This window comes from Rhinolophus ferrumequinum, chromosome 5 (assembly GCF_004115265.2).
Source record: "Rhinolophus ferrumequinum isolate MPI-CBG mRhiFer1 chromosome 5, mRhiFer1_v1.p, whole genome shotgun sequence".
NCBI lineage: Eukaryota > Metazoa > Chordata > Mammalia > Chiroptera > Rhinolophidae > Rhinolophus > Rhinolophus ferrumequinum.
The window spans coordinates 16,112,683-16,138,907 of record NC_046288.1 but is presented as its reverse complement, the minus strand read 5'-3'; the positions used below and the strand labels follow the sequence as shown (position 1 = coordinate 16,138,907).

Here is a 26,225-nt window from a genome sequence, read left to right as displayed (position 1 = left end):
TTTTCTGGAGATGACTTTTATTAAAATCAGATGGAATATGTTTTTTGTTGTGGCATTCGGTCTTAGACAATTCTACAAATATGCCATGAAAAAAACAGAAGGAAGCAAACATGGGGCGAAGTAATTCTAACGAATCATGAGGCATAGGCTTAGCAATAGGTTCATTGCCAGGAGGAATCCTTGAGAATGCCAACCTCCATTGTGGTGACTTAGAAGGAAAGGGCTTTGAAAACAGGCCTCCTTTCCCCCTTCAGATTTCCCTGTCAAGACACATAAAAGAATTCAAACTAATCAAAAAGCCCAAGTGAACCGGCCGGTTAAGTAGGACAGGCCCAACCTTGAGTTCAGAGAGCTTTCTAATGCATTCCACCTGCCTCTCCAAGGAACAAAATTGACAGGATGTGGTGACTGCAAAGGAGACTTGCTTCTAAAGAGAAAGATGCTCACGTGATAACCGAAATGGCATATCACGGAAGTTTTGCCTAACACTGAAAATATTGTCACTCTTAATACATTACCCCATGCCCAAGATACTGAATTTCCTTCATTCTTCCTTTTTTTTTTAAAGAAAACAAAAACTGTTTAATCATTATGAGAGAAGTAGCCAGCAGTACTGTGAAGACCTGAAGCAATCAGTCCTTGAGGGTCTTTATAATCTGGTCCCAACTTAGCCATCCCAGTTCAGTGTGCGATGGATCCTCCAGCAGGATGAATATTTCATTGCGTGGTATTTCCTCTCTCTCCGCACCACACAGCTTCCTCCCCGGCACACACAGGCTACGATGGCTATGGTCACCCCGCCTCCACCTACGCTGGAACTGTTTGCCCTTTTCACTGTCTCCAAATTCTTCAAGGTCCAATTCACGTTCCGTTCTCCATGAAATCTTTCCCATTGGCACTAGCCAACACCAATCTTTTCCTTTTCTGATAATCCCTCCCACTTACTGTCAAACTAGGGATAGAAATTGCACTGTGTTTGGACTTACATCTTGAAGATTCCGAGGTTACCTCTGAGCTCATGGGTACCCTTGGGCGAAGACTGTGAGAATGGTACGGGAGGTGGCAATGGAGCAGTATGTGTTTCATATTCGCCAACCCTGGTCTAAACCATCCATCGGGGCAGTGGTTCATATTGGAATTTAATTTTATATTGTCTCACATCACCCAGTTCTACAAAGTTCCATGTTCTTATGGCTGTTCTGATAAGATTTTCAGATTTTAAAGGTGATAGACTGATGAAGTTACAGAGAAAGACAACCATAAAAGAGGTCATAGAGAGCTACCACTGATCAGTCTGAAGGGGCCCCTCAAGTTGGCTTTCCTTTCTTGGGGTTGGTATGATAGGCCTCAAAAAGATTTCAAGTATACACCAGGGGTGATGGATTTCCTGGTGTGTTTTCTCATTACACACACACACTCACACACACTGAAGGGATAAACCAGATTACTGGTTCATTTGCAATTGGAGACATTCCTTCCTAGACACTACACTCCCCAAGGCCACTTCTTCAAGGTACTTCCTTCTGAATAGAGGATAGGTAAAAAGCTTCATAGTGTTTAGGAAGTTGCCCAGTGAGCATGAAATCAAAGCCTTCCTCCCCTTTCTTTCCAGAGACTAAAACTGCACTGGCTCTGCCACTTGCTGGTTGTGCTGTCCTTAAGCAAACGCAGCCTCTCTATGCCTTGCTTTTTCCAGCTGTAAATGTACGTAGCAATAGTGCCTAACTTACAGACTTGGTGTAGAGCGCTTAAGTGGCACCTGCTAAGCACTTATTCAAAGTTAGTTCTTTATGAATATTTATATTGTTTCACCAATACTTTAGAAATATCATTTCCATAATAATATAATAGCCCGAATGAAATAATGAAACTCATATTGATTTTTTAAACCTTTAAAGATTATTCTAAATCCAGGAGTACCAAGACACATCTCACTGGGGATGGCTGATTATGTGAAATACACCTTTTTCCCCCCCTCTTCTTTTATAAACCCTTTTTGGGAGTGAATTCCACTCCTGGTCCAACTCTTGTTCTTAATTTTTATTCATCAGACCTTTTATGTAGATGGTTGTGTGTGTATGTGAATATAGTAAGTGAAACCCCATAGCCTTGAGGCCTTTGGATAAAGCATTATGCATTGTCACTTCTTGCAAATTCTTTTCCTCTGCACGCACCAGACTCCCAGCCCCAAACCTGACTATGATTCCCCTCTCCCAAGTTGGACCTGGTGCCCTTCAGAAAAGGTGAATGATTGACACACAGGGAAGGCAGGCTGCTGGAGCCAAACCTTCTAGATGATTCATCAGGTTGGCAGGCTCGCCCAGTCCCTCCTCCTGTCCCTGGGGAAACCCTGTCCAGTGAAGGGGTAGCCTTTTTTGCTGATGTTTCTCAATGGAGTATCAAACTGGAGGACTGGTACTTTCCCCTGAAAGACCTGCATATCAAGTCTTTGCTGCCTTCATCTTTGTGTTGTTTTTAAAATTAAAGAGTAGCCACACCTACCTTCGTTTCTATTGGATAAAAACATGAATGGGGGATTTTTGTTTGTTTGTTTTTTAAGCTTCCAGCTCTTTGCGATGCACACCCAGTTTCCAGGTGAGGAAGGTAGTTTAGAGCAGTCTGGAATGGCTCAGTGGCTCAGGAGAGGAGCCAGCAGTCTTGCAAGAGAAGTACCAGAGCCTGCCCTGCACAAACACCCCCACCTCCCACCCCACTGCGCCCTTGACTAGAATTTCTCCTCCTTTCCTCCCTGGTTGTTTTACAAGGTATTGAATGACTAGCTATACCCAGTCCCTGCCCAGGCCTAGGGAGCGAATCAAGACCTGGCTTCCTTCCCTCCTCCTCTTTTCTCTCCCCTCCCATTCATCTGTCTGTTTCCCCACCCTTCCCCAAGCCACAACACCAATCAACCAACCAACTGGTCGAAAACCCTCTAAAGTAGTACAATATTAGAACCTGTGGAACCAAAGCAATTACAATATCAACAGGAGGGGGAAAGGGGAAAGAGGGAGACAGTATAGGGGGAAAAATAGGAATTTCAACATTTTTTTTCTTCAAGGGGGAAGAAATGTCTCTGGGCAAGCAGGTCATCCTCCTGGGAAGGAGAAGCCACAGTTTCCCCAGGTAACACATTCCAGAGAGTGAATGAATTGTCCAGAGATGCTGGACAGGGGCCACAGAAATACACAACGTTTAAATCCAATGATGGGAGTTGTTTACAATCCTCTGAAAGATGCCAAAGGGTTTAACAGTCAGTGGTAATAGCTCACAGCTGTGGTGCTGGCTGGGTTGTAGCGTTAACCTGTCCTCTCCTGCTGGAAAAGCTGAAGCAACACCGTGACTTGCACAGTGTCACACTCCAAGCTTGGGACAGAAATAATTCTGACTCCTCCTTCCTGGCTCTAACCAGCAGACAACGCCACATTATTACTGTACTATCATTCAAATCTGAATCATTTAAATTGCTCCTAATTGCAGGCCTATGGTGAACTGTAACTGCCATGTGACTAACTGCAGGGCCAGCAGAGGTAGGAATGACTGAGGTTTGAGACTCCTGAATATGGAATGAAAATGCTGGAAGAGGGTAGGAGTAGGGGAAAAGCGTTTGCAAACTTGACTTTGAAACTGCTGACAAGTGCCATACTTAGATTTTGTTTTCAATGAATTTGAAATGTCATCTCCAGTTTGTTATTATATTGTAATAGAGAAGCACTTGGGGTTCAAATGAATGCCATTCAAAAAGGCATTTGAGTCTAAATCTCAGATATTTACCAAGAGGTCAATCTTCACACTCTTCCTTTTTATGCCCACTAAACTACTGTCGCATTTTGATGTTTAAACTTCCTTTTAAACTCTTTCGTAGGCAGCTATTGAGAGGCGGGTGGGAGGAGAGGGCCAGGGAAGCATCCAGGCTTATAAATTCAGATCTGTCCACGGGGCTGGCCACGTGTCATGCTCAGGAAAGAAAGTACATTCCATCCAGCAAATTGCTCTAACTGATTCATTTGTCCACGCAGAGACGCCACCTACCTGCTCGCAGGTATTCAGGTAAATGACAGGTGGGCGGGACCTACTGACTGTTTCAATAGCTAAGGGCCCAGCAATGTTTTATCTGTCCAGGCTCCCGTGATGTCACACATTTCCTGCTCTCCACCGACCAATGCCCTCCTCCTTCCTCTAGGCACCTGTACGCAGAGGTTGAGGCTGGTCACAGCTCGGCCGGCTCGGGGAGCTGCTGGATTCACCCACAAGGCATGGGAGCTGCAGGGCTGCCACTGTTTTGAGAGCCCCACACAGACACTTAAAAGGTGAGCTGAAACTCCTTTTTTCTCCCTTGGCATTTAGACCACTGGCCCCTGAGGGATCCAAATCAGGAATTTGAATGAAAAATTTAAGCTGAATGGCTTAGCCCTGGGTGTTTGTCCCAGAGGGAGAAGCCCTTTTGAGAGGGAAGAGCAGAGGGATGCCTTTGACATTTTCGTTGCACAGGAAAGTTCTCCCAGGCCAGATATTTAATCCTTTTTGTTTCTCTTAATCATTAATCCAGCTTCTGCTTGTCTGGAAAGTTGATCTGATTTTTTTTTTTTTTTTAACCCTGGAGTGGAGTAGAGACTTTTTTGAAACTTAACTCAAAGGTGCAGACCAGTTCAGCCCGTTTAATGGGGGTTGGGAGGCCAGCGCCAACTGAATACAGAATTGGCTTAACGGCCTTATTTTGCCTTACTTTCTTCATTCATCACACCAGATTTCGATCTAAATCCGTGAAATGTTCGTAATTTTCCCCCCCTGAAAGTCTGTTTCTCAGATAGGTAAGTTCTGTTGCCCTACTCAGAAGCCCCTCCACTCCAGTTTCCCTTTCTCTTTCTTCTCTAAAAAAAAAAAAGTCTGCTGTTTTCTTTGTTCTCTGTTGAACACTCTTTTTAAACCACTTTGCAGTCTGGTTAGAATTATTTACTTTCGGACCTGCGCTGGCTGCCTGTTGACCTTGGGTTAAAGTATGGACTATTTCCTCATTGCTTTACAAAAACGTAACTTCAGGTCTGACATTTGATTTTTTTGAACTTGTGCACGTTTTCTCTCTCTTTTTCTTTTAATAGCAAATATACCAAGGAGATTGTTCTGCCAGGACCAGACTTTTTTTTTTTTTTTTTAAGTAATTTTACCTCTAGGATCCATTTTTGTTTTCTTACTCTTGATCACACAGCCGGTACTACTTCTATTCTTGACAGCCCAAGAGCCACACTCTACACCCAATCCTGTCGTTAGAGAACGGAAAGAAACCACCTCCAAACCCAGTACCCTACTGGGATGAACTTGGGAGAGAAATCCACCTTCCAGGCAGTCATTTCATTCTGGGTTCCTTCGTAGGTTATGTTTTCTGAGATTTCAGTTAGCAAATATGTTTGCAAAAGAATAACCTGTTGGGAATTATGGTCACACTCATTCACCCAGAAATTCAAACTGCATGTCAATTCTTCAAAAGCATTAAGTTGAAACAAGCTGAGAAAATTTTTGTCTCCAACAATTGCTTCTCACCGCTGAGAATCTGCCCTGTGCTATTGTCAACAACGCTCTTAGTACTTGGAGGCTTGTATTATTCTTTAACTGACCTTTGTGTCTGTTCTTTTCCCTGAGCTGGTGTGTTTGGGTGCTGGCTACTGCTTGTTCCTTATTAGTGTTCTCACTTGATTCAGAGTTCTCACTTGATTCAGAGTCAGCAGAGGAGAGAAGAATATCTCTTAGACCCTGAATCTTCTGGATAAAAACTTGTCTTTAAAGTCGCAAACTTCTCCCACCAGTTTACCATGGTTCATGGTTCTTTGCGCGGTAGTTAATTTATGATTGAACAAATCATATCATCACTGTATGTCAGCCTCTCTGGCTATTAAAGGAACAAAGCTGTGGCTACCAGGCCCCCAGATATAATAAAGGAAAAAAAATATAAAGATAGCAGTTCAGGGTCAGGTTATCTAGAATGCAGTTTGTCTCTTGAGTAATTTGCACATGAGCATTGTCTGAAAGGATGAGAAGACCCGCAGTGGTTCCCTTCCTGTAGTTAACTCCATCTCTTGGTTCAAGTGGCAATAAGTTCTGGTTGAAAAATGTACAATGTCTTCCATTTATGTCCTTGAACAAGTTACTTAACTTCTCTGACCCTCAATTTCTTCATTAGTTAAACAGGAGATGATATTGCCTATGATATAATGTAGTTGTGAGAAGTAAATGAGGTAACATATATGGAACACTGAGCAACAATGCCGGTGCTAGGTGTTGGCTAGGTCTATCCTTCTTGAAGGCATTTTTCTGGGTTGTTTGGAAGAGATTGTCACCCCTATTGAGATAAAAGATTTTATGTGGTTACAATTATTAGGAACCCTAATAGTTATTGTTATGATTATTAATTATAAGTAATTAAGTCCAATGTTAACAGATAGGAGAAAAAAACAGGCAGGAGAATGCTTAAACGATGTCATTAAACACATCAGGTAGATTGGTCTCCACTAGTCTCCCAGGATGCGTTTAGGAGTTTCTAGCCCTTGCTGTTACTCCAACCTTCTCCCATCTCAAGGCTGTCATTCCATGACAAACTACAAAATATGGTCCAGGTCTTTGGGGGAGAAGGATCCTGTTGTCACTTCCTGTAATCTGATTTGGCAGACAGCCCTTTCTGCTTGCAAATGTGCTCTCTCCAGGGCAGATTGGGAGCTTGGTCTCCTCCAATCGTTCATATAACCACTGTTTGCTGCAGCCTGGGTGAGCTACCTGCCAAGTCACTGGGAAGAGAAGGCAACTGGTTTGGAGCCTTTAGTCTACGATGAAAGGGGGACTTGTGGATCCTTTGGATGTGATTGTACCCCAAGTGGAATATCCTCTGCCTTTTTATGACCTTGAGTCATTGTGTAAGAGCAAGTGTTTTTCCAGGTCCATGGAATCTCCTCCAAGTCTCATCCTATACTGAAAAGATAAGGCAAGCAAGCTTTCATCATTCAAGAGCAACGTAACAGCCTAGTGGATTGAGAACAGGAGTCTAGAACCTTGAACCTACTACTAGCTTGCTCAGGGTCCCTGAGGAAGAGCCTTAACCTCCCTGCCTGTCAGTTTCCTTGTCTACCTTTTCCCAAAAGAGGATGCTAAAATGGTATACTTCACAAACCACCTCTGTCCTATAACAAAGCTACATGGGCTGCACACCTGGGAGAGTAGGTCAGACTTACTGCAGAGGGATGGGCAATGCCTTGCTAGGAAATATTAATCATTTAATTCAAGGTGGAACAGTACTACTGCTTTAGAATAGTCGTCTGGTCTCTGGCATGAGATTGCCTGAGTTCAAAACCCAGCTGTGCTGTATGCTTGCTGTGTGACCTGGGATAGGTTATTTAACCCCGCTTTACCTCAGCTGTAAAATAGAGTTATTATTAAGATGAAATGAGTTTAAATATGAAAAGTGCTTGGAATAGTACCTGGCACAATGATGGCTATTGCAGGTAACCCCCGTATAACATGGCACGTCTATAACATGGTTGGAGAATCGGGGGAAACCCTTGTACAACACGGCATCCTAGAACACAGTTTCACTCTAACACGGTTTGAGAATTTGAGAAATCCCCGAACCACACAGAGCGTAATAAGAGCTTTTAAGAGCAAAAAATATCTCATTTGAAATTAGGGAAATCCCCAAATAACATGGAACATACTAAAAGCTTTTAAGAGCAAAAGATATCTCGTTTGAAATTTTTCATTCAAGCATGGATGTCATATCAGATTTGACTGCAGAATTTTAAAATTTATTAGAATTTTAAATCCATTTTGTTCATGCAGTATTAAGTTCAGAGGATGAAGATATCTTGTGAAAAACAAAACACCCTCGGTTAATGGTGCTTAGTAGTAATGACAAAGAAAACATTATGTAATACATATTAATATGTTATACTTTTGGTGAAAATTACTTTAATAAAGATATTTCTCTTAATTATAAAAACATAATAGTATGCTTTTTAATTTTTGGAATCTTTTTTGTACTAGTTCTGTGTTTCGTATAACATGGATTCACATAACTGCATTTTTCAGGAACCCAACAACCATGTTATACGGGGGTTGCTTGTACTAGTGTTATTTTCTTGAGAGGAAGGCATAGTGGGTAGAATAAGATGGGTTCAAGGCCCAGTTCTGCCATGTAATTCATAAGTTACTTAATATCTCTGTCTCATTTTCATCATCTGGCAAATGGAATACTTATCAAACCCAGTGTTGTTGTGAGGAATAATTAAAATGATTTCATGTAAATGCCAAGTATATAGTAAGATATGCATTAACTATTGTTATATTGTTGTAGAAAACATTTGTTATATTTGTTACATTTAGACTTCTTAGGTCATGCTATAGTCTGGATTTAATAATGATGGAAACAGTAATAAGTTGAGGGCCAAAGACTTTGAACAAAAGAAATTTCCCCAAAGGCCCCCTAAGTTCTAGAAGGGAAACCTGTTAACAAACATTATCTAGTTTATCTTGGAGTTCCAGGGGAGGGTACCGTGTTTCCCCGAAAATAAGACCTAGCCGGGCAATCAGCTCTAATGCGTCTTTTGGAGCAAAAATTAATATAAGATCCAGTCTTATTTTACTATAATATAAGACCGGGTCTTTAATATAATATAATATAACATAACATAACATAACATAATATAGTATAATATAATATAGTATAATATCATAATATAATACTGGGTCTTATATTAATTTTTGCTCCAAAAGATGCATTAGAGCTGATTGTCTGGCTAGATCTTATTTTAGGGGAAACAGTGTAGCTGCCAGCTGCAATGCCTGGTCTTTTGCAGAACTGTGGGCAGTAGGACATATATAAACAGTGAGTTGTCCTGGTACAGTGATTCCCAGCTTCCTGGCTTCCAGTGTCTCCGTTTTAGATTTGAATTCCTCACATAGAGTGGAGAAAATCAGGTCTGCTAGGATGCTGACAACCTAAAAGACCATTCTGTAAGATGCTGCCAAGAGAGGACATAGAAAGGAGGCTCTAAAACGTGTCCTCCTCATGGCTTCAGTATTCATGGACTTCCTGGTTGTATAAAATGATTCCCGATATTTATGTGCTGGCATCACATGGACTCACTTTTATGTGAGTGGCAAATGTATTGTCCTCTGACAGTGCGTTCAAGTATCAAGGGCTTTTCAAAACTCTTTGGAAGGAAGACTACATCACTCTTCTGAGGTTAATGGGATTTAACCATTCACTGTCCCCAAAGAATAAGAGCTAACATGAAAACCATGCAAGTTTCTAAGTATAAAAACTGCACTGAGCTGAAATCAGAAACAGAAAATATTGGTTGTCTCCTGTAAACTTCTTACATTCACCATTTCCTCTTACCTCATTTTGTTCTAAGTGACATGAGGACACCATAGGGACCTATTGCTTAGTTAACCCAGAGACAGATTTCAGATCAATATAAGGAAGAACTTTGTATTTTTTAGAGTTGTCCAAAAATCCAGTAGGTCGCCTTTTGGGTACTGAGTTCCCTGTCACTGAAGGTGATTGTTTTTTGGTATATTTAGGACCTGGTATGTGTTTGCTGAATGAATGAATGATTGAATGAATGAATGCCAAAGAGAGTCTGTATTTCTTTAGCAGCACATGCACTCATTTGTAAAGTGAAGATTATATCACTGATCTCATAGAATCATTTTAGAGATTAAATGAGAAAATACATGTAAACTACCTCACACAGTATCTTATATCTAGTGAATTGCTTATTAAATAGTACTAATTATTATGTTTTATTTTATATTATAGTCTAAATAGGCAGGGGGGAGAAGGGATTCCTGCTTCTGGTGGAGGGTAGACAAGACGACTTTGAAATTTGCAATTTGCAGTTTTTATTATAGACTGTTCTTTTTCTCTTCACCCCTGCCCTTCTCCCTCTACTTTTCTAGAAGAACTTTTCCCCCTGCTCTAGGAAGCCACGCTCCTTGATATGGTGGATTGGTCAGTACATTTCTAACAGTGGCAGGCAGTCCCAATTTCTGTCCCAATCAACAAGGCCCATTTTTTTTTTTTACATCACTAATTTATAACTTGGAATGTTTGGATTTACATTCCACCATTATTTTCTGGTGACTCTTATTTGCTTCTTGTGTTTGATGCATTTGTCATGGGGCCACAAAAAACTTCACCAACAGCAGAATGGAAACTCTCCAAGAATTTTCTTTAATGGCCTCTTGGCACAGTACATGGCAACAGCACATGCGTGATGGTGTGGTCTAAATATGTCATTGCTATCTGTTGGGATGATTTGCATAACTTGCTTGTGACTGTTTTTCTCAGTCACGTGGCCTCTTTTGAATAGAACGCTGTATGTGTAGGTTCCTGCATACTCACATCAATATATGAGTCACCTAATGTTTTCAAACTCCTCATTAAGAATTATTGTTATGCTTGTAATATGTCTTCAACAACACACACACCCTCAGCCATTCTATCTGTGGCCTTTTTTCCACTTGGGGCCCTTGCAAATGTGGTGTAACAGTCATTCTTGAAGATCTGTATTCTAACTTAGTAATGGATTAAAAGGAAATTATTCCATTTTTATACCAGGGCAGAACTGCTGCTATCCCTAAGTATGTAGCAGTCTAACTAGCTTGTCCCTAGCTGCTGCCCCAACATACTTTCTGTATCCCTAAGTCATGTAGAGAAGTGTTGGAGTGCATCACTGGAAAGGTTCACACCACTGCTAGGGGAATACCCGTGGAAATATATAGCTCCTGTATTATTTTTCCTAGGGCTGCTATGACAAATTACCATAAACGTCATCGCTTAAAACAACACAAATTTATTCTCTCACAGTTCTGGAGGCCAGAAGTTTGAAATTAAGGTTTTATCAGGGTCTTGCTTCCTCCAAAGACTCCAGAAGAGAATCCTTCCTTTCCTCATCCAGCTTCTGACATCTCCAGACACTCCTTGATTTGTGGCTGCGTAACTTCAATCTCTGTCTCTGTTTTTACATTAGCTTTTCCTTTGTGTCTGTCTTCTCTTCTTCTGTCTCTTATAAAGACACTTGTCATTGGATTTAGGGTAAATCAGATAATCCACGATGATCTTATCTCAAGATCCTTAACTAATTACATGTTCAAAGACCATTTTTCTTGTAAGGTCACATTCATAGGTTCTGGGTTTTAGGACGTGGACATATCTTTTGGGGGGCTATCATTCTACCCCCTACATCCTCCAATTGACGTGCATAAACACAGGCCCCTCCCACTACTTATGGAGAGATTCCTTGTCTACTTGGACACTGAAATATTGGGCAAAATACAGGCAAGGAGAGTTAGAATTGGCAGCCTTCACCACTACCATTATTTATTATTTGTTCAAGGCACAATAGTGTTTTATATTCTAAAGTCCTCCTGAGTTTTTTCAGTCAATAGTGGGATATATCTACAAAAGCAGATCAGTAAAGGCCACCTTAGGTTGCTTTAATAGACAAGTAGTGTCCTAGTTAAGGAAGTGATTATTCCACTGAATCCTGGGCCCATTAATCCACAATTGGATAAGTGTGCACTTCCAGGTGCCATGTTTTCAAAGGGACCTTAACAAACTAGAGGGCAGCCCAGGCGAACTATTTACCACCACCTGGAACAGCCAGGAAGACAAACAACGGGAAGAACCAGAGACGCAAAGAAAAGACAAGAAAGAAACCACAAATGAATGCTTTCTTTAATTTTGGGGGCTGTCACGTTTTGAGGGGGTGAATGTTACACTGAAAGGCAGAACAAGGTCATAGTAAGAAGAGGGAAGCATTCCGCTGTGGGCAAACTGATGGGCTCCCCATCATTGGAGCTGTTTTAAGCAGAAGCTGGGAGGTCATCCCTCAGCGATGTTGTAAAGAGGACCCCTGCACTTGGTGAGAATCTAAGATCTTTATGCGACTCAAACCCCTGTGACTTCTAGAGAAATAACTTTGAAATCTCAAATACTGACCATCAGTGGGAACACCAAACATCACTGTGTGTATTCCTCCTCTTCCTTGATTGAGGAATTTCTTCCCCCCTCCCGGATTTCTTCCCACTCGTCCAAATTCCAGTTATCTTTTAAAATCCTCTGTGAGGGCCATCTATTCCATGAACTTTCCTTAACTGTTCTGGGCCACACTACACTGCTCTCTTGTCCCTTTTTTCTCCAAACTTGTCCCTGGCTCCTATTTTGGAGGACCACACTCATTGTCATACTTTTTGTGTATTCTCTTGTGGTGTTTTAACATTTATTTCTATATGTACACTCCATGTTTCCTAATTAGACTTAAACTCATTTAAGACAAAATTGAATTCCCTATGGAAACACTCACAGAATTGAAGACAAGTGCCAGCATGTAATAAGTGATCAGTAAATACCTTTAGAATTGAAACACAACTGGAAAATGCTGAGAATACAAACACCTTCCTTTATCTTGTTCTTCCCTCCATAAAATTCTGTTACCTGTTTGAAAACCATAAGCATTTCCTAAAATTGTTTTTTAGCCTTGGGTGGAAGAATGCCAGCTTGCTTTTTTCCCATGCTTCTCCTCTGGCATCAACCTTTTCAGGACCCTATGGCAACTACGTGCATGAACAGAGCCCTTGGTCAATGCAAAATACTCTGCCTTCATTTTGGTTGTTGGCAGGGACTCAGCTCCATTTCATTGTGTTGATAGACCAGGAAATGGAAGGACATCTTTTCTGGGACAGAGTTCTTACAAATAAACCCAAGTATGAAAGGTGTGCCACCACACCCCAGGGAAAAGGCAGTAAAATCTGGGAGGAGAGGCAAAGCTCTCTAACCAGCTGGCGAAGACCTGCCCTGCCTTCTTAAACTTGTATCTAATTGGCTAGCTACTTCTGGCTGTTCGCTTAATCACTTCCTTTGTGTTTTTCCCACTTTCTGAATATTTATCTTCTCAGTTGTTGACTCCAGATGTATCCTATTGTCTCCTTCTAGTTTAGTTGTCCTTTAATTTCCTGACCATATTTTGACCTCTTTAAAGACCATTTATATATATTTTTTGTCTTTTCTGGTGTTGGCCATGTTATGAAGGCTTTGTCGTTCACAGATTGCATTAATGAATTGCCTTCTTCTTGTTGGAGATCATCAATTTTAGTATTAAGTAGCAGCGGAGGAACCCTGACCCTTGCAACAACCCATAAGCACCTGCCTTCCCTCTGCTCCCTCTTCTTTTCTTCTGCAATGTATATGGCGCCCCCTCATGTCACCCTGCCTGCCCCCGCTCTTGGTTCGAAGACAGTTTTTAATCCCATGTGTGACTATTTTTATTCAGGTCACTGAAGCTCCTAATTCCTCCCTATAAGCTAAGGAGTAGCCCACAGAGCATTTGTCCATCTTCTTAAGTACAGTAGTTAACAACTGGCATTGATTAAGAAAAAAAGTTGATGGCACCAAGTTTGTGTTGATTATTGACACCTGCAAATCTCACTCAATGTATTCATCATCTAAAATGTAATTGTAAATTTACTTTGTTTCATAGAAGATAGAGTTTGCCTTAATTTCTGCAATGGCTTTTCCACCAAATAATCTAATTTAGGAGTTCGAGCCAGGTTCAGGGCAGTGGTTAGACAAACATGCCTGCTGGGTAATTATTTTAGAAAGAGAGACAAGGCCGCCAATTTAGTGGCGCTAGTCCATTCTGTTCCTCCTTGGGTGTACTTCTGGTTTTCAAGGTCCAGGATGGTGTTTCTGACTGACTGATCTGTTCTCTGAGGTGTGGCCCCAGTGACCAGATTGAAACCAACACCAACCATGCTGCCTGTGCAGCTTCAACCACGTTTTAAAACATCAACAACTAAAAACCTTAATACTCAGTTTCTTGAAGCGAAAAGTTACCTTGCATATATAGGGGTTCTTAGAGTTTCTGTGTTGGAGATACACTGTAAAACATTAGGGATGGTGAAGGAATTGAAAGATTTTGAACAACAATAAATAAATCCGCAAAAATTACAAAGCAGTCTCAACTACAGTAGGGCAGAGCCTCACGCTGTTTCTAAAATGTCAAAATCCACAGTGTCCTTGCGGGAGAGAACTTTTCTGTCACTTGCCTGGCCTCTCTTACATACTCACAAGACAAAGCTCTTTCAGGGTCTAATCATTTTGTGATCTTTTGGGGGACCTGGCTTTAGGTAACATGTTTTTCCTCTCATTTGAAGTAAGTTCTTCCTTTCTTCCTCTTGCCTCGTGAATCCTTCAGCAAACTGCTCATCTGGCGTCTCTACCAAGTACAATAATCAGCTGAGCAACAATCAGTTGAGTGGCGCATCTGTGACAAGTTTGTATTTCTCCAGTTTTGCCATTGCGTGGCTGGGAACCAGGTCAGGCACAAGGGAAGATCGAGACCCACAGAGGTTGTTGGTAGCAGAGTTGCATCCAAACCACAGTCTTGACACCCCACTCTGTCTACTTGGGTTTCTAAAAGTAATATCAACAGAGTCATGATTAAGGTGAGGCAAAGGATATACTCATCTTTCGGTGCAAAATTTAAGGGGGCACCAAAAAAACTCAGTAATCACAGTAAGTAATATTTTAAAAAGTCAAAATTAATGCAAAAAAATTCACGATGAACAAAAAATCAAAATTCATTTAACTAAACACAGGATCGGTAAGTAAAAGTTATTTAAAGTTATTTCATTTAGTCAAGAGAAATTGTCAAATACAGCAATTTCCTCAACTGAAACTGAGATAAGCAAAGAGGTAGGTTTTGAAAATATTGATGAGCTTGCTTCCATTGAAGCCAGGAAAGCAAAACTACTTTTTTAATTCTGTTTTTAGTGTAAATAAAATATTTAAACTTAAAATGATGTTGTAAGTTTTAACATACTTCCTTTTCATGTTACCCACATTTTTTTCAACTGCCTTAATGATCTGGGGGAAAATTAACCATTAAAATATACACAAAAACGTGTATCGAGACACACGGTTTCCCTTTGCCTCGGGCTACAACATGGATCAGCACAGCACCAGCGGGATAAATGTATCTGTTATTTAGGAATGTCTTCAGTGGGTTATTCTGAACATTCTGTTTGAGATACACTGTTTGTCAAAGGCCAAGTAGGAATTTTCCATAGGCAAGGCTTTCCAGCAGACGCCCCTCCGCTGGGTAAGAGAAGTCCAAGGTGACTTACTAGTACACCTCCTCCACGTTCCTTCTCGGAACTGGTGTGGCTTCTCCTCCTCTTCCTCTTCCTCCTCCTCCTCCTCCTCCTCTTCCTTCTTCTTCCTCTTCTTCTTTCCTCTTCCTCCTCCTCCTCCTCCTCCTCTTCCTTCTTCTTCCTCTTCTTCTTTCCTCTTCTTCTCTTCTTCTCCTTCTCCTTTTTTGCGGGTGGGGAGTAGGGCAGTGGAAAGTGGTAAGGAGCGTGTGGAGCTGCAGGACTTCAGCTTCACCCGGTTGCCCCTCCATCAGCTGCCCTTGGCCTGTCGCTATTTAACTTTTTCATTTATTAGTGAATTTGAGTGAAAGCTCATCAATGTCTGTACTGTGGGTAGGAAAAAGTATTTCTGACTTGCGATTTGTTTAAATGGTTTCCGTTTCTCTTTTCTTGTGTTATTTATTTTGTCAAGTACATTTTAGAACAACAAGATTTATCAAAATAAAGGAATGCTTACAAGCAAACGGGAGAACCCCAGTTCCCCAAATACCATTTGTTCTGGGGATCATGTTATACACCGAGGATTCCTGTACCAAACTGTTTAGCCACTGAGGATTTTCTGCAGTTTATATAAATCAACCCAATGCCACTAAATAGCTTTGCATTTTCTAAGCTATGTTCATAGCCCTTGTTTTTGCTTTTGAAAACCCCTACTTTTCTACCTTATTAACCTTGATTTTCCCCCACTTTGTGACCAAGAATTGCTATTGCTAATTGCTTCCTCCGGGCCTCAGGGCAGTGTCTCCTGCTCAGTTCATCAGGCAGGACTAGTGAGCAATGGCTGCTTTTTTGCTACCAAGAAAACAGGTAGAGTCTTTGGCTCTGGAAGTGTTTACTCCCACTTTGCTCTATCCTGGTTCATTTACCCACACAATGTAGGAGGGACAACTGATAAATCAGGGAGCTTGCAGAGAGGCTGGAAACCTGAAGGAATGCCAGATGAACCTAAGGCTGCTGAACCTGGGGGAGGGCATGGAGTCTGTCTTCAAATAATTTAAAGGACTTAAGGAACTAGACATATTCTAAATAGCTCCTAGGATAATGCTGGTGCCCACGGAGGGAGTGGTTGAGTTCTAGAGAAGCAAATTTTTGCTCAACATACAGACTTTCCCTCCCTAATAGTTAGAGCTGTCCAAAGGCAGAATGATCTGTTTTATAAAGTAATAAAGTCCTGTTTCATTTGAGGACCATTCCTCAAGGTTCCCTTTCAACCTGAAAAGTCAATGGCTGCAATGTTTCATCTTTCTCAAGGTTAAAGTACCAATGCAGACACACTGCCATTTGACTGTAGCAATGGAGTCTTTTTAATAATGTGATATCCCATTACTATTGTTGGAAAACTGTGACTCAATGACTCATGCAACTAAGTAAGGGATACTTCAGAGTCAAGTGTTGTCCTTTCAAAAGGACGATGTGAAATTGTCAGTGCAGCATGTCAAATGATGTTTATCCATCACCTTTCTAGTGGAGTATATGGTTTATTCTGATGACTACATCAGATAACCACTTTCTATAAAGCCAGTGTGCGTTTAAAAAAGAATTAGTGGAACAGTAGCACATCAGGGACCCCCATTGTTCTGGTAAGTCACCTCTTTCTGAAATTTTTCTACTTCCAAACAGGCTATATCCCAGAGGCTGTTCTTAGGTCTGTTGGATTTTTAGTGCAGTACACATAGTGCAGTAAGAGTATACATATGACTTCTAACGACCCTCTTGGTTGAGGACAATACTGACTCACTTTGGCTCTGGAATGTATCTTTGTTGTCAGCCTCAGAAGTTCAGAATTTCGAAGTTAGGTAGAAGATCTTCTGTACAGGTTCAGGCCAGACCATAAACTGGTGGGAAAGGAAGCAGGGATTAAGGACAAACAGAGATGGAGATTTTTATTTTTCCTGGCACTTCTCAGCACTGCAGAGTGTAGACCACACATATCTCTAAAAGTCACCTCAGGCTTCTACTGTGTTTCCCTGAAAATAAGACCTAGCTGGATAATCAGCTCTAATGTGTCTTTTGGAGCAAAAATTAATATAAGACCCAGTTTTGTATTATATTATATTATATAGACCTGGTCTTATATTATAGTAAAATAAGACCAGGTCTTATGTTAATTTTTGCTCCAGAAGACTCATTCGAGCTGATTGTCTGGCTAGGTCTTATTTTCAGGGAAACACGGTATTCTACCTCAAATCAGAGGAGAGGGAGAAAGAAGGGTTCCTAAGCCACAAAAGAGTTCCTAGGCCCCCAACCACCATACGCACACCCCAGGAGGGAATTCACTTCTGTGCTCTTTCTTCAAACTACAAAAAAGCCCTATTGCAGTTTTTTCTCCTTTCCTCAGCCAGGGCCAGACACATTGAGTAATGTAAATGAACTCAAAGCTGACAGGCCCTCTCGCTCACTTTGGGGAGAGAAAATAGTTTACCTTTTAAGCCTTAATGATTTTTGATCATTTCTTCTCAATTCAGCAGCAAGGCACATCTATGTCTAAAAGCATGATACATCATACATGTTTATAAGACGTAAACTGGAAATAAGAAATGTCAGGTAAATGATCTTAATCATATTTTTAAAAGTCTACCTCATTCTTTAGAGCCAAAACTGCTTGTTCAGTCAATTCTCTCATAATCTGTGTTTATTCATATAGGCTTTATTTAGTCTAAGACAAAGTCAGAAAATATATACATCAGTGTTTACATTAATAGTATATTAGGAATCTGGTTTATGCACATGGGTAAGTGCCAGGGAATTCAAATCACTGAGAGAGAGAGAGAGAGAGAGAGAGAGAGAGAGAGAGAGAGAGAGAGAGAGAACTGGAGTTGGGTCTAAAATCTGCCACTTTTGCTTGCCCCATTCATTCTGTCTCAGGCATTTTAGCACTCAATAAAGTCAAATAAATTTTTTATTCAGAGACCTTCTAAAAACCTACTTGCAGTAGAGTATAAAGAGATTTTAAACCTAATTTCCCTTATCCAAGCGCCCTTATATTTGGTTGGTTACAGTATTGGGATTCTGCCTAGTCATAATCAGGAAAGATACTGAGAGACAAAGTCGCAAAATAGTTAGGAGCAGAAATTGGAGTCAGCAGCCCCATCTGGGTTTCTTTCTTTTATTGGTGTGACTGGGAAGTTAGTTATATGCCATACTTCCATTTCATCATATGTTAAATGAAAAAAATGAAACAAAAGAAAAGTGGGGATTTGTGAGGATTCAGTAATATATAGAAGTGTCCTAGCACAGTGCCTGGCACACAGCAGTGCTCAAAAAACTGTTAGGAAAAAAAAGGATTTTCCTTAACAGCCAGTCACTCAAAACAAAACAAAACACCTCCACTTCATTAGCACAGAATCATAGAACTCTATTTCTGAAGTGTCTAGTCTAGCGGTTTGCTTTATTCTCCTCAAGGCAGGGTTCTTCAGACAGAATATTATAAGAAACATGATGTGTCAAAGACATAAAAGTGGAGTTGGGGATCCATGGGGTGGAGCAGTGGTCACATCACCACCCTCTTCTCCTTCCCTGCACTGGGAAAACCTGAGGCATCTGACACCTTCCAGAGCTTAGTTAGAAAACCGAAAATCTGGCTCTATTCTACATTTCACCAATAAGGGAATGTAACGTTTTTTTGGTCAGGTTACAACCAGCACAACATTCCTATTATTTTCTAGTACAGCACATGAGAAAGAATGGACAGGACTAAAACACATGAGAGTATTTGACAGAATTCTGACAGAGGAACTTAAAAGGTCTAGAGCTTTAGTTTAAAATATGTGAACCATTTTTTTCCTATAGCCGATGATAATCTTTTGGGTGGAATGTTTCCATTTTCATGTTTACTTTTCAACTGTTTTTCATGCCATTGAAAGCATTTCCTATGTGGTTCCAGAACCTTCTATCAGCCTTGGGGACATAGAGCAGCTGGGTAATTTAACTAGGAACACCTTCACCTTCCCCTGCACCCTCTACCTTAGCCTTCTGCGATCCCTTTGGATGCTAAAGAAAAAGCTATGATTTCTAAACGTTTTCACATTCAGGGTATTTTACTTCGACCTCCTGACTAGAGTGTTCCTTTAGGCATATTAGCGCAGTGCAGAAATGTAAACACGAAGCTGACCCAATGAAAGTTTGAAGTCAATATGTTTTCTTTTTGAGATAAGGCTATGTTTGCACAAACAACCTCGGACTTTATTTGGAAAAGAAAAAAGATATAACAGTTTATGACTGCCATGCTATTTGCAAATGTGGCTGGTTTCATGTTGGGTTATTCATGGGTCTTTACATTCTTGTGGAACACTTAAAGTCTTCTTAAAGTCTTCATTTACTTTCAGAAAAGAAGAAAGTTAGGGTTGGGGTTTAGTGTGTGGTGTGGGATTCTCGATTTTCATGAGAGTTGACCCAGCTTCTCCTGGCGCATACCTCTGTCTGCACTGCTTATCTGGGCTTCTGATTACTTGTGTTCATGTCCGCGTCCCCTGGAGTGGGGACTCCATGAGAGCAGGGCGTGTCCTTTAAAGCTCTTTCAAGTTCCACCACACCCAATTCACTACCTAACTCAGAGATGGTGCTCAAAAAATATTTACTCGCTAATTATCCAGTAGACTCCCTATATCTTAATCAGGTATCTGGAAAACTCCATTGGTTTGGATTTCTATACCAAAGGAAAATGCATAGCATGATAGTATTCTACTGGTTTGAAATATATATATATATATATATATATATATATATATATATATATATATATATATATATATATATATATAATTGAGTAAAAGAACAAAGCAAAAAGACCCCTTATAGGAACTACAGCTTTCAGTTTCCAGGCCAATTGTGCTAGACTGGAGATAAAATGAATTCAGTAACAGTACCTGTAAGAATAGTAGCTAATACTTGTTGAGCACTTTATATGCCAGGCATAATTCTAAGAGCTTATGTGTATTCTCTCACGTTTAATCCTCACAACTATCCTATGAAGTAGGCTATTATTATCCCCATTTTACAGATATGAAAACAGAGACTTAAATCATTGTCCACAGTGGTGGTGGGATTTGAACCCGGTAAGTGTGTCTCCAGAGCCCACTTAACCACTCAATGACTGGCTGATTCAGTGAATGAAATGCATACAGAAAACAATGCTTTCACCACAGCAAAAACACAACAGACTCAACAGCTCTCAGTACTTCTCAGATGAGTTAGTTGAAGGCTTGGAAGTCCTAACATTTTCTGAGTTTTGGAGAAAGATGGGGAAGAAAGGTGAGAGAAAGCCATTATAGTGCTATTTTCTTGCCCTAATCTGACAGAGAATTTTATAAATCACTGATCTATTTAATTTTATTAACAAATTATATTTCGTAAGGCATATTTCTTTTGAGGTACTCTAGGCATTTCTCAGATGTTACCCAAATGCATTGTACTACACCACCATGAGAGTGTTAAAGCTAAACATTATTCCCACTGGGATAGATAGTAAAACTGAGTCATCACGAGACAAAGTCACCTCCCCAAGGTCCTATCACTCAAGCCTGGCCTCCTAAATCATAGCTCAGTTCCCTGTCCACTGGCAGCACAGTCTCATGTCTATAACAAATGGAGTCTTCAGTCTGCTTTGCAAACAAAGATAAGTCGTCTTGTTCTCTTTTAGGTTTACGGATGGCTCCTAGAAGATCTTGATTTGCTCTCGAGGAAATATTATTTTACTGGGTTGGTTTCCTGTCAAACTGTCCCCGCAGTCAGCCATGAGCCAGCCAGACCCTGCCGATGCCCTGGATCCCAGCCCTGCACCCCTCTGTGTGGTGTGCGGCCAAGTGCACTCCCCTGAGGAAACCCACTTCTACACCTACACAGAAGATGTGGACGATGACCTCATATGCCACATCTGCCTGCAAGCCCTGCTGGACCCTCTTGACACGCCCTGTGGACACACCTACTGCACACTCTGTCTCACCAACTTCCTGGTGGAGAAGGACTTCTGCCCTGTGGATCGCAAGCCTGTGGTTCTCCAGCACTGCAAGAAATCCAGCATCCTGGTCCACAAGCTCCTCAACAAGCTGCTGGTGACCTGCCCGTTCACCGAGCATTGCACTGAGGTGTTGCAGCGCTGTGACCTGGAGCACCACTTTCAAACCAGGTAGGGCCTCCTCCTCCGCCTGAGAAGCCCCGCCCTCGAGGGGGCAGCTGGGACTCACCTGTCTCCTGAGGGCAGTGTCCTGGGCGCTGTGTCTCTGTCTTCCTCTTTGCAACCAATGAAAGGATTCATTCAAAATAAGACATGGTTTAGGTGTTCATGGTCAGGGTTCAGTGTGAGAAAACAGCACATGATGGAGTTCTGTTGTGTGTCTGTGTGTGTTTATAGGGCTTTTATTTTTCTTTTGGTGGTAAAATGTACATAACATTAAATTTACCATTTTAACAATTTTGAAGGGTACAGTTCAGTGGCGTTAGATACATTCACGTTGTTGTGCATCCCTCACCACCATCCATTTCTAGAACTTTTTTCATCTTCCAGAACTGAAACTCTGTCCCCATTGAACAAAAACTCTCCATTCCCTCCTCTCCAGCCCCTGGTAACCACTATTTTACTTTCTGTCTGTATGAATTTGACTACTCTAGGAACCGAAAAAAGAGGACTCATTCAGCATTTGCCCTCTTTTGCCTGGCTTATTCCATATGGGTGCATCCCGAAATGTGAAAGATACTGGAAAGGTCTGGTGAGCAGAGTAGCTTCCTCTGAGGCTCATGGTCCCAAAAAAGATTTTTCTGGTGGGCATTGCTTGTTTATTCATGTTTAAAAAAAAAAAAGTCTCCCAATGTGACCCACAATTATTAGAATTTCCTCTGTATCGGAATTGGCAAGTCTCAAGTGTTCTTTGAGGAGATATGAGGTATTTTCAACTAAGTTTTAAAATGAGAAATTTAGAAAACTTTTGTCCTTCAAGTGACTTATTCTGTGAACTTTTTGGCCAAGATACACACACTGGCAGCAGAGTGATGGCTGGTTGCCTCGGCTGGTGGCCAGTATCACCTGCTCCACCTGTCCGCCTCTTTAGTCCTTTTACATTATCGTGTTCCTGGGCATTCCTGTGTAGACGGCCTCAGGGCAGCCCTGGGTCTCGTTCCACATGAGGTGCTCCCTTAGAATATGTAAGGCACTTGTAAAGGGTGAACAATAATACCACAATTATTTTGTAAGAAGAAATTTGGAAGCTGGTGTTTGTCTTGGTTTCAGTCATGACCAAGGTGAGAGGCAAGTACAGGTGTTTTTTCCTAAAGGTCACGTTCCTTTTCTAAAGGTCATGAATCTGAGTCTTTGTCTTTTGAAACATGCAAATTCTCTAACAGGCAAGTTTGCATCCAGAACAATGACCTGGGTGTAATGCTTCACACATATTTTCTATACCATTTATGTACATGAACTCAGTTTTTTTTCCTCAAAATGTTGAGCCAAATACATCTAATTCAGGAGTGTGGGTTGCCTCTGACCCTTTGTTACTGTTGGTGTTTAAAGTAGGATGCCCCTCTTCTCAGACTGCCTGGTAGGAGGGTTGGCCGGAGGAGATGGGGGTAAGGGAATCTATTTGTGACCTTTGCTGAAAGTTTTACCCAGCTAGGAGAGGTATTGTCTGGAGGGAACAGATCTGAGGTCAGAGGTGAGGTAGGTGCTGCAGGTGCTGGTAGAGATCCAGGGCTAAGACTGGGGCCACGGTGGGTAGGGGAGGTGAGGAACACGAGGAGAGAAGGCCCTGGTATAGCTCTCTCCACACATCGTATTCCTGTGTTCCTGGGGTGCTGCAATCTATACATTTGTGTTTGGGAGCTCCATTAGTTTCCATTTGCTGCTGTAACAAGTGATCACAAACTTGATGGCTTAAAACCACATAAATGAGTTATCTTACGTTTCTGAGGGTTAGAAGTCTAACATGGGTTTCCGGGTATTAACATCAAGGTGCTGGGAGGGCTGGTTCCTTTTGACTCTAGGGGAGAATCTGTTTCCCTGCCTTTTCCAGCTTCTGGAGGCCACCTGCCTTCCTTGGCTTGTGGCCCTTTCTCCATCTTCAAAGCCAGTGGCATAGCATCTTCTAGTCTCTCTCTCTCTCTCTCTCTCTCTCTCTCTCTCTCTCTCTCTCTCTCTCTCTCTCACACACACACACCTCTGCTTCTGTGACTCTGACCCTCCTACCTCCCTCTTATAAGTACATTTGTGATTACATTGGAATCCACTCAGTAGATCCACCTGGATGATCCAAGATCATTTCCTCATCTCAAGATCCTTAATTTAGTCACATCTGCAAAGTCCCTTGTGCCATGTAAGGGAGCACATTCACAGGTTCTGAGGATTCGGAGGTAGACGTCTTGAAGTGGGGAGGGTATTCTACCCACCATAGGAGTTTTTCAGAGGAAGGGTAAGAGAAGAAAGAGAGAGAAAGAAACAAATGGAGGTGCTCTCTGGAGAGAAAGTGAAAACGCAGCAGTTCCTCTGCAACTCCCTCTAGAACTGATTTGGGCCCAAGAATATTCCTAAAAATAGGAGTAAGATGGCATATCGATCTGAGGGCAAGGCCAGAACAGAAATGGGGCAAGGGGAGGGCTGGGAAAAGGCTGCTGGGGCCCTGTGTGGTCTCCAGGAGAGAGATGACATGAGCACCTCAGCTGCCCAGGGTGGGAATTTCATTCACCCGCCCACACAGGCTGTGTGGCCTTCACACCTCGAAGAAGCCTGGGATAAAGGCTTGATGAACACTCAGCTGATAATGACATGCACATTGGAAAAACAACCGTGAGGAAAGAACCCAAAACTAATTGACATCACCTCTCTCAGCAGCGGCCTCAGAGTCCTTCACAGGCACCCATCAGCAGGTCTCTGTGGAGGGAAAACTCCCACATAAAGGAAGTGTGGGGCCTCAACACTCGCTCTTGATCCTCTCCACGCTTTGGCTTCCTAAGTAGGTTGAAACCAACATTTCCAAAAATATATTGTATATGTTAATCATCAAATGCTTAATATACACTTCCTTTCCTTCTGCCCCTCCCCTGGGCATTTTATTGGCAAGGATTAAGAATTTGGAACTAATCCAGAACCTGACTCCAGAGCTCTCTTAGGCCTTGGGCCTGTGGCTGGGCTGGTGGACCACCTCTGCCTGCCCTCAGAAGGCATATTAAGATTAAGTAGTTACTACCTCTAGCGTCCCTTGAACTGGGGAAACGAAGAGGTTACCAGCTGGCAAGTATTTTCCTTACATTTCTATATGAGGCCTCCAGGTTGGTGGCCGCTTGAGGGGTGGGGGGTTGTCATATGTTTGTGCTAGAAGATAGCTTTGTTTATAAATTTTGCATCTTGGTTTCAGTAATGAAAATCTAATGAGGTAAAAAAATATTCTTTGGCTTATGACACTGTAATGAATACAAACTGGTCGAGCTGAGAGTGTACGTAATAACGTAGAACTTAGCTTTAATTCTGGTTGAAACCACCGTGTGACTGATATGACACACTCCCTTCTAGTGGGTCCAGGAGAGCTCACAGTCCTGAACTTCCTGGGGAACTCCATATTTCGGTTCCTCCACCTTTAAAATGGGAATTTATTTCATTTGGCTCCTTGAATACAAAGCTCTTAATAATCACATTTAGACATAATCACATTTAGAATGTGCCATTGTCCCTCTAGAAAAGAACATCTAGTAGAGAAAAATTTCCCCCTCAGCCAAGGTCTCAGTTCATGGCCTGTCCATAGGACCATGCTAATACTAACAGTACACTTAAGTCAGGGATACAGGCAGGCAGCATCTCATCTGTAAACAAATGCTGCCTGTTTTCTCCAGAATTCCTGCCATTTGTAAACATTGTTATCTAACTACTTCAGATCCTGAGTTGAATGTAAATCCTTAAGTAAAATATTTAGGGCCGACTGTGGGTTCACATGACTGGCTAGACTATCAACTACTTGGATAACTGCTTCTGACTTCAGACTAGAGAGCTCTTCTCTGGGAGTAAATCTGAGCGTGTGAGCTCAAGTTTGGAATCTTCTGGCTAATTCTGTTGACTTCTGCCCTCTTAGATGCTTGCAGACTCCCATAACATGGATATATGGCAAAGAATTCCCACAGGGGTTAAGCGGGTAGCGGGTGGGAGATGAGGGTAAAGGGGATCAAATATATGGCGATGGAAGGAGAACTGACTCTGGGTGGTGAACACACAATGTGATAAATAGATGATGTATTACAGAATTGTACACTTGAAACCTATGTAACTTTATTAACCATTGTCACCCCAATAAATTTTAATTAAAAAAAAAAAAAGAATTCCCACAAGCATGATGGGCTTGTTGAGTCAAACGGCAGCCTTCTAGCCAAAGGACATTGCCAGCAGACGTAGCCAGGGCGCTGACAAGGGCCAATTTGATGCTTCTGTCTTGAACCAAACCATGAGAGAGTGTGTGGAGGTACAGCTTTCACTTCCTTGGTCCTGAGTGGGAGTTAATCTTAGGCTCAAGATTACCTCTTTGTTGTGTAATATCATCACCTGTATATATACTATTTATCAAGAATCTGCAATAGGCCAGACCCTAAATAAAAGAAAAAATACATGTAAGCTATTATTTCTGCCTCTGAGGAAATGACTTTTTAAAAGTAAAAGAGAGAAGTTGAAAACACACACACACACACACACACACACACACACACACACACACACACACACATTGAATTGTTTCATGAGACAAGTCACTTTGCCCTTAACACAGTTTCTCTCTTATGGAAGATAATAAAAATGGGAGATAATAAAGCTGACCCTTATTAAGTATTTACCAGCATGAATAAAAGATCGTTGTTCAATGTTTTGAAATCAGCCATGAATGAAGATGTGATGTAAATGACACACCTGACTGAAGGCAGTCTGGGGTTGTTGTCTTGATTAAGTTTGCACCCAGTGTCCTGGGAGTTTCCTCTCCAAAGACCCTGGAACCTCTCTTGACCTTGACTGCTGTCAGGGGCCTTTTTCTGTAGTGTGTTCAGTAGAACACAGGCTCAGCTAACTCTCTACA

General features: G+C 41.6%; 1 protein-coding gene across 2 annotated transcripts in view; it reads left to right on the top strand.

Annotated features, from left to right (window-relative positions):
- The first annotated feature begins 3,058 nt into the window (after positions 1-3,058).
- The window catches only part of LNX1 (ligand of numb-protein X 1), a 110,379-nt gene continuing 87,212 nt past the window's right edge, over positions 3,059-26,225 (top strand). For both annotated transcript variants that reach the window (XM_033105555.1, XM_033105556.1), the window contains exons 1-3: positions 3,059-3,123; positions 4,181-4,307; positions 20,834-21,319. In XM_033105555.1, coding sequence (XP_032961446.1) covers positions 20,928-21,319 — 392 coding nt within the window. In that variant the 5' untranslated portion in view covers positions 3,059-3,123; positions 4,181-4,307; positions 20,834-20,927. The remainder of the gene's footprint in view (positions 3,124-4,180; positions 4,308-20,833; positions 21,320-26,225) is intronic.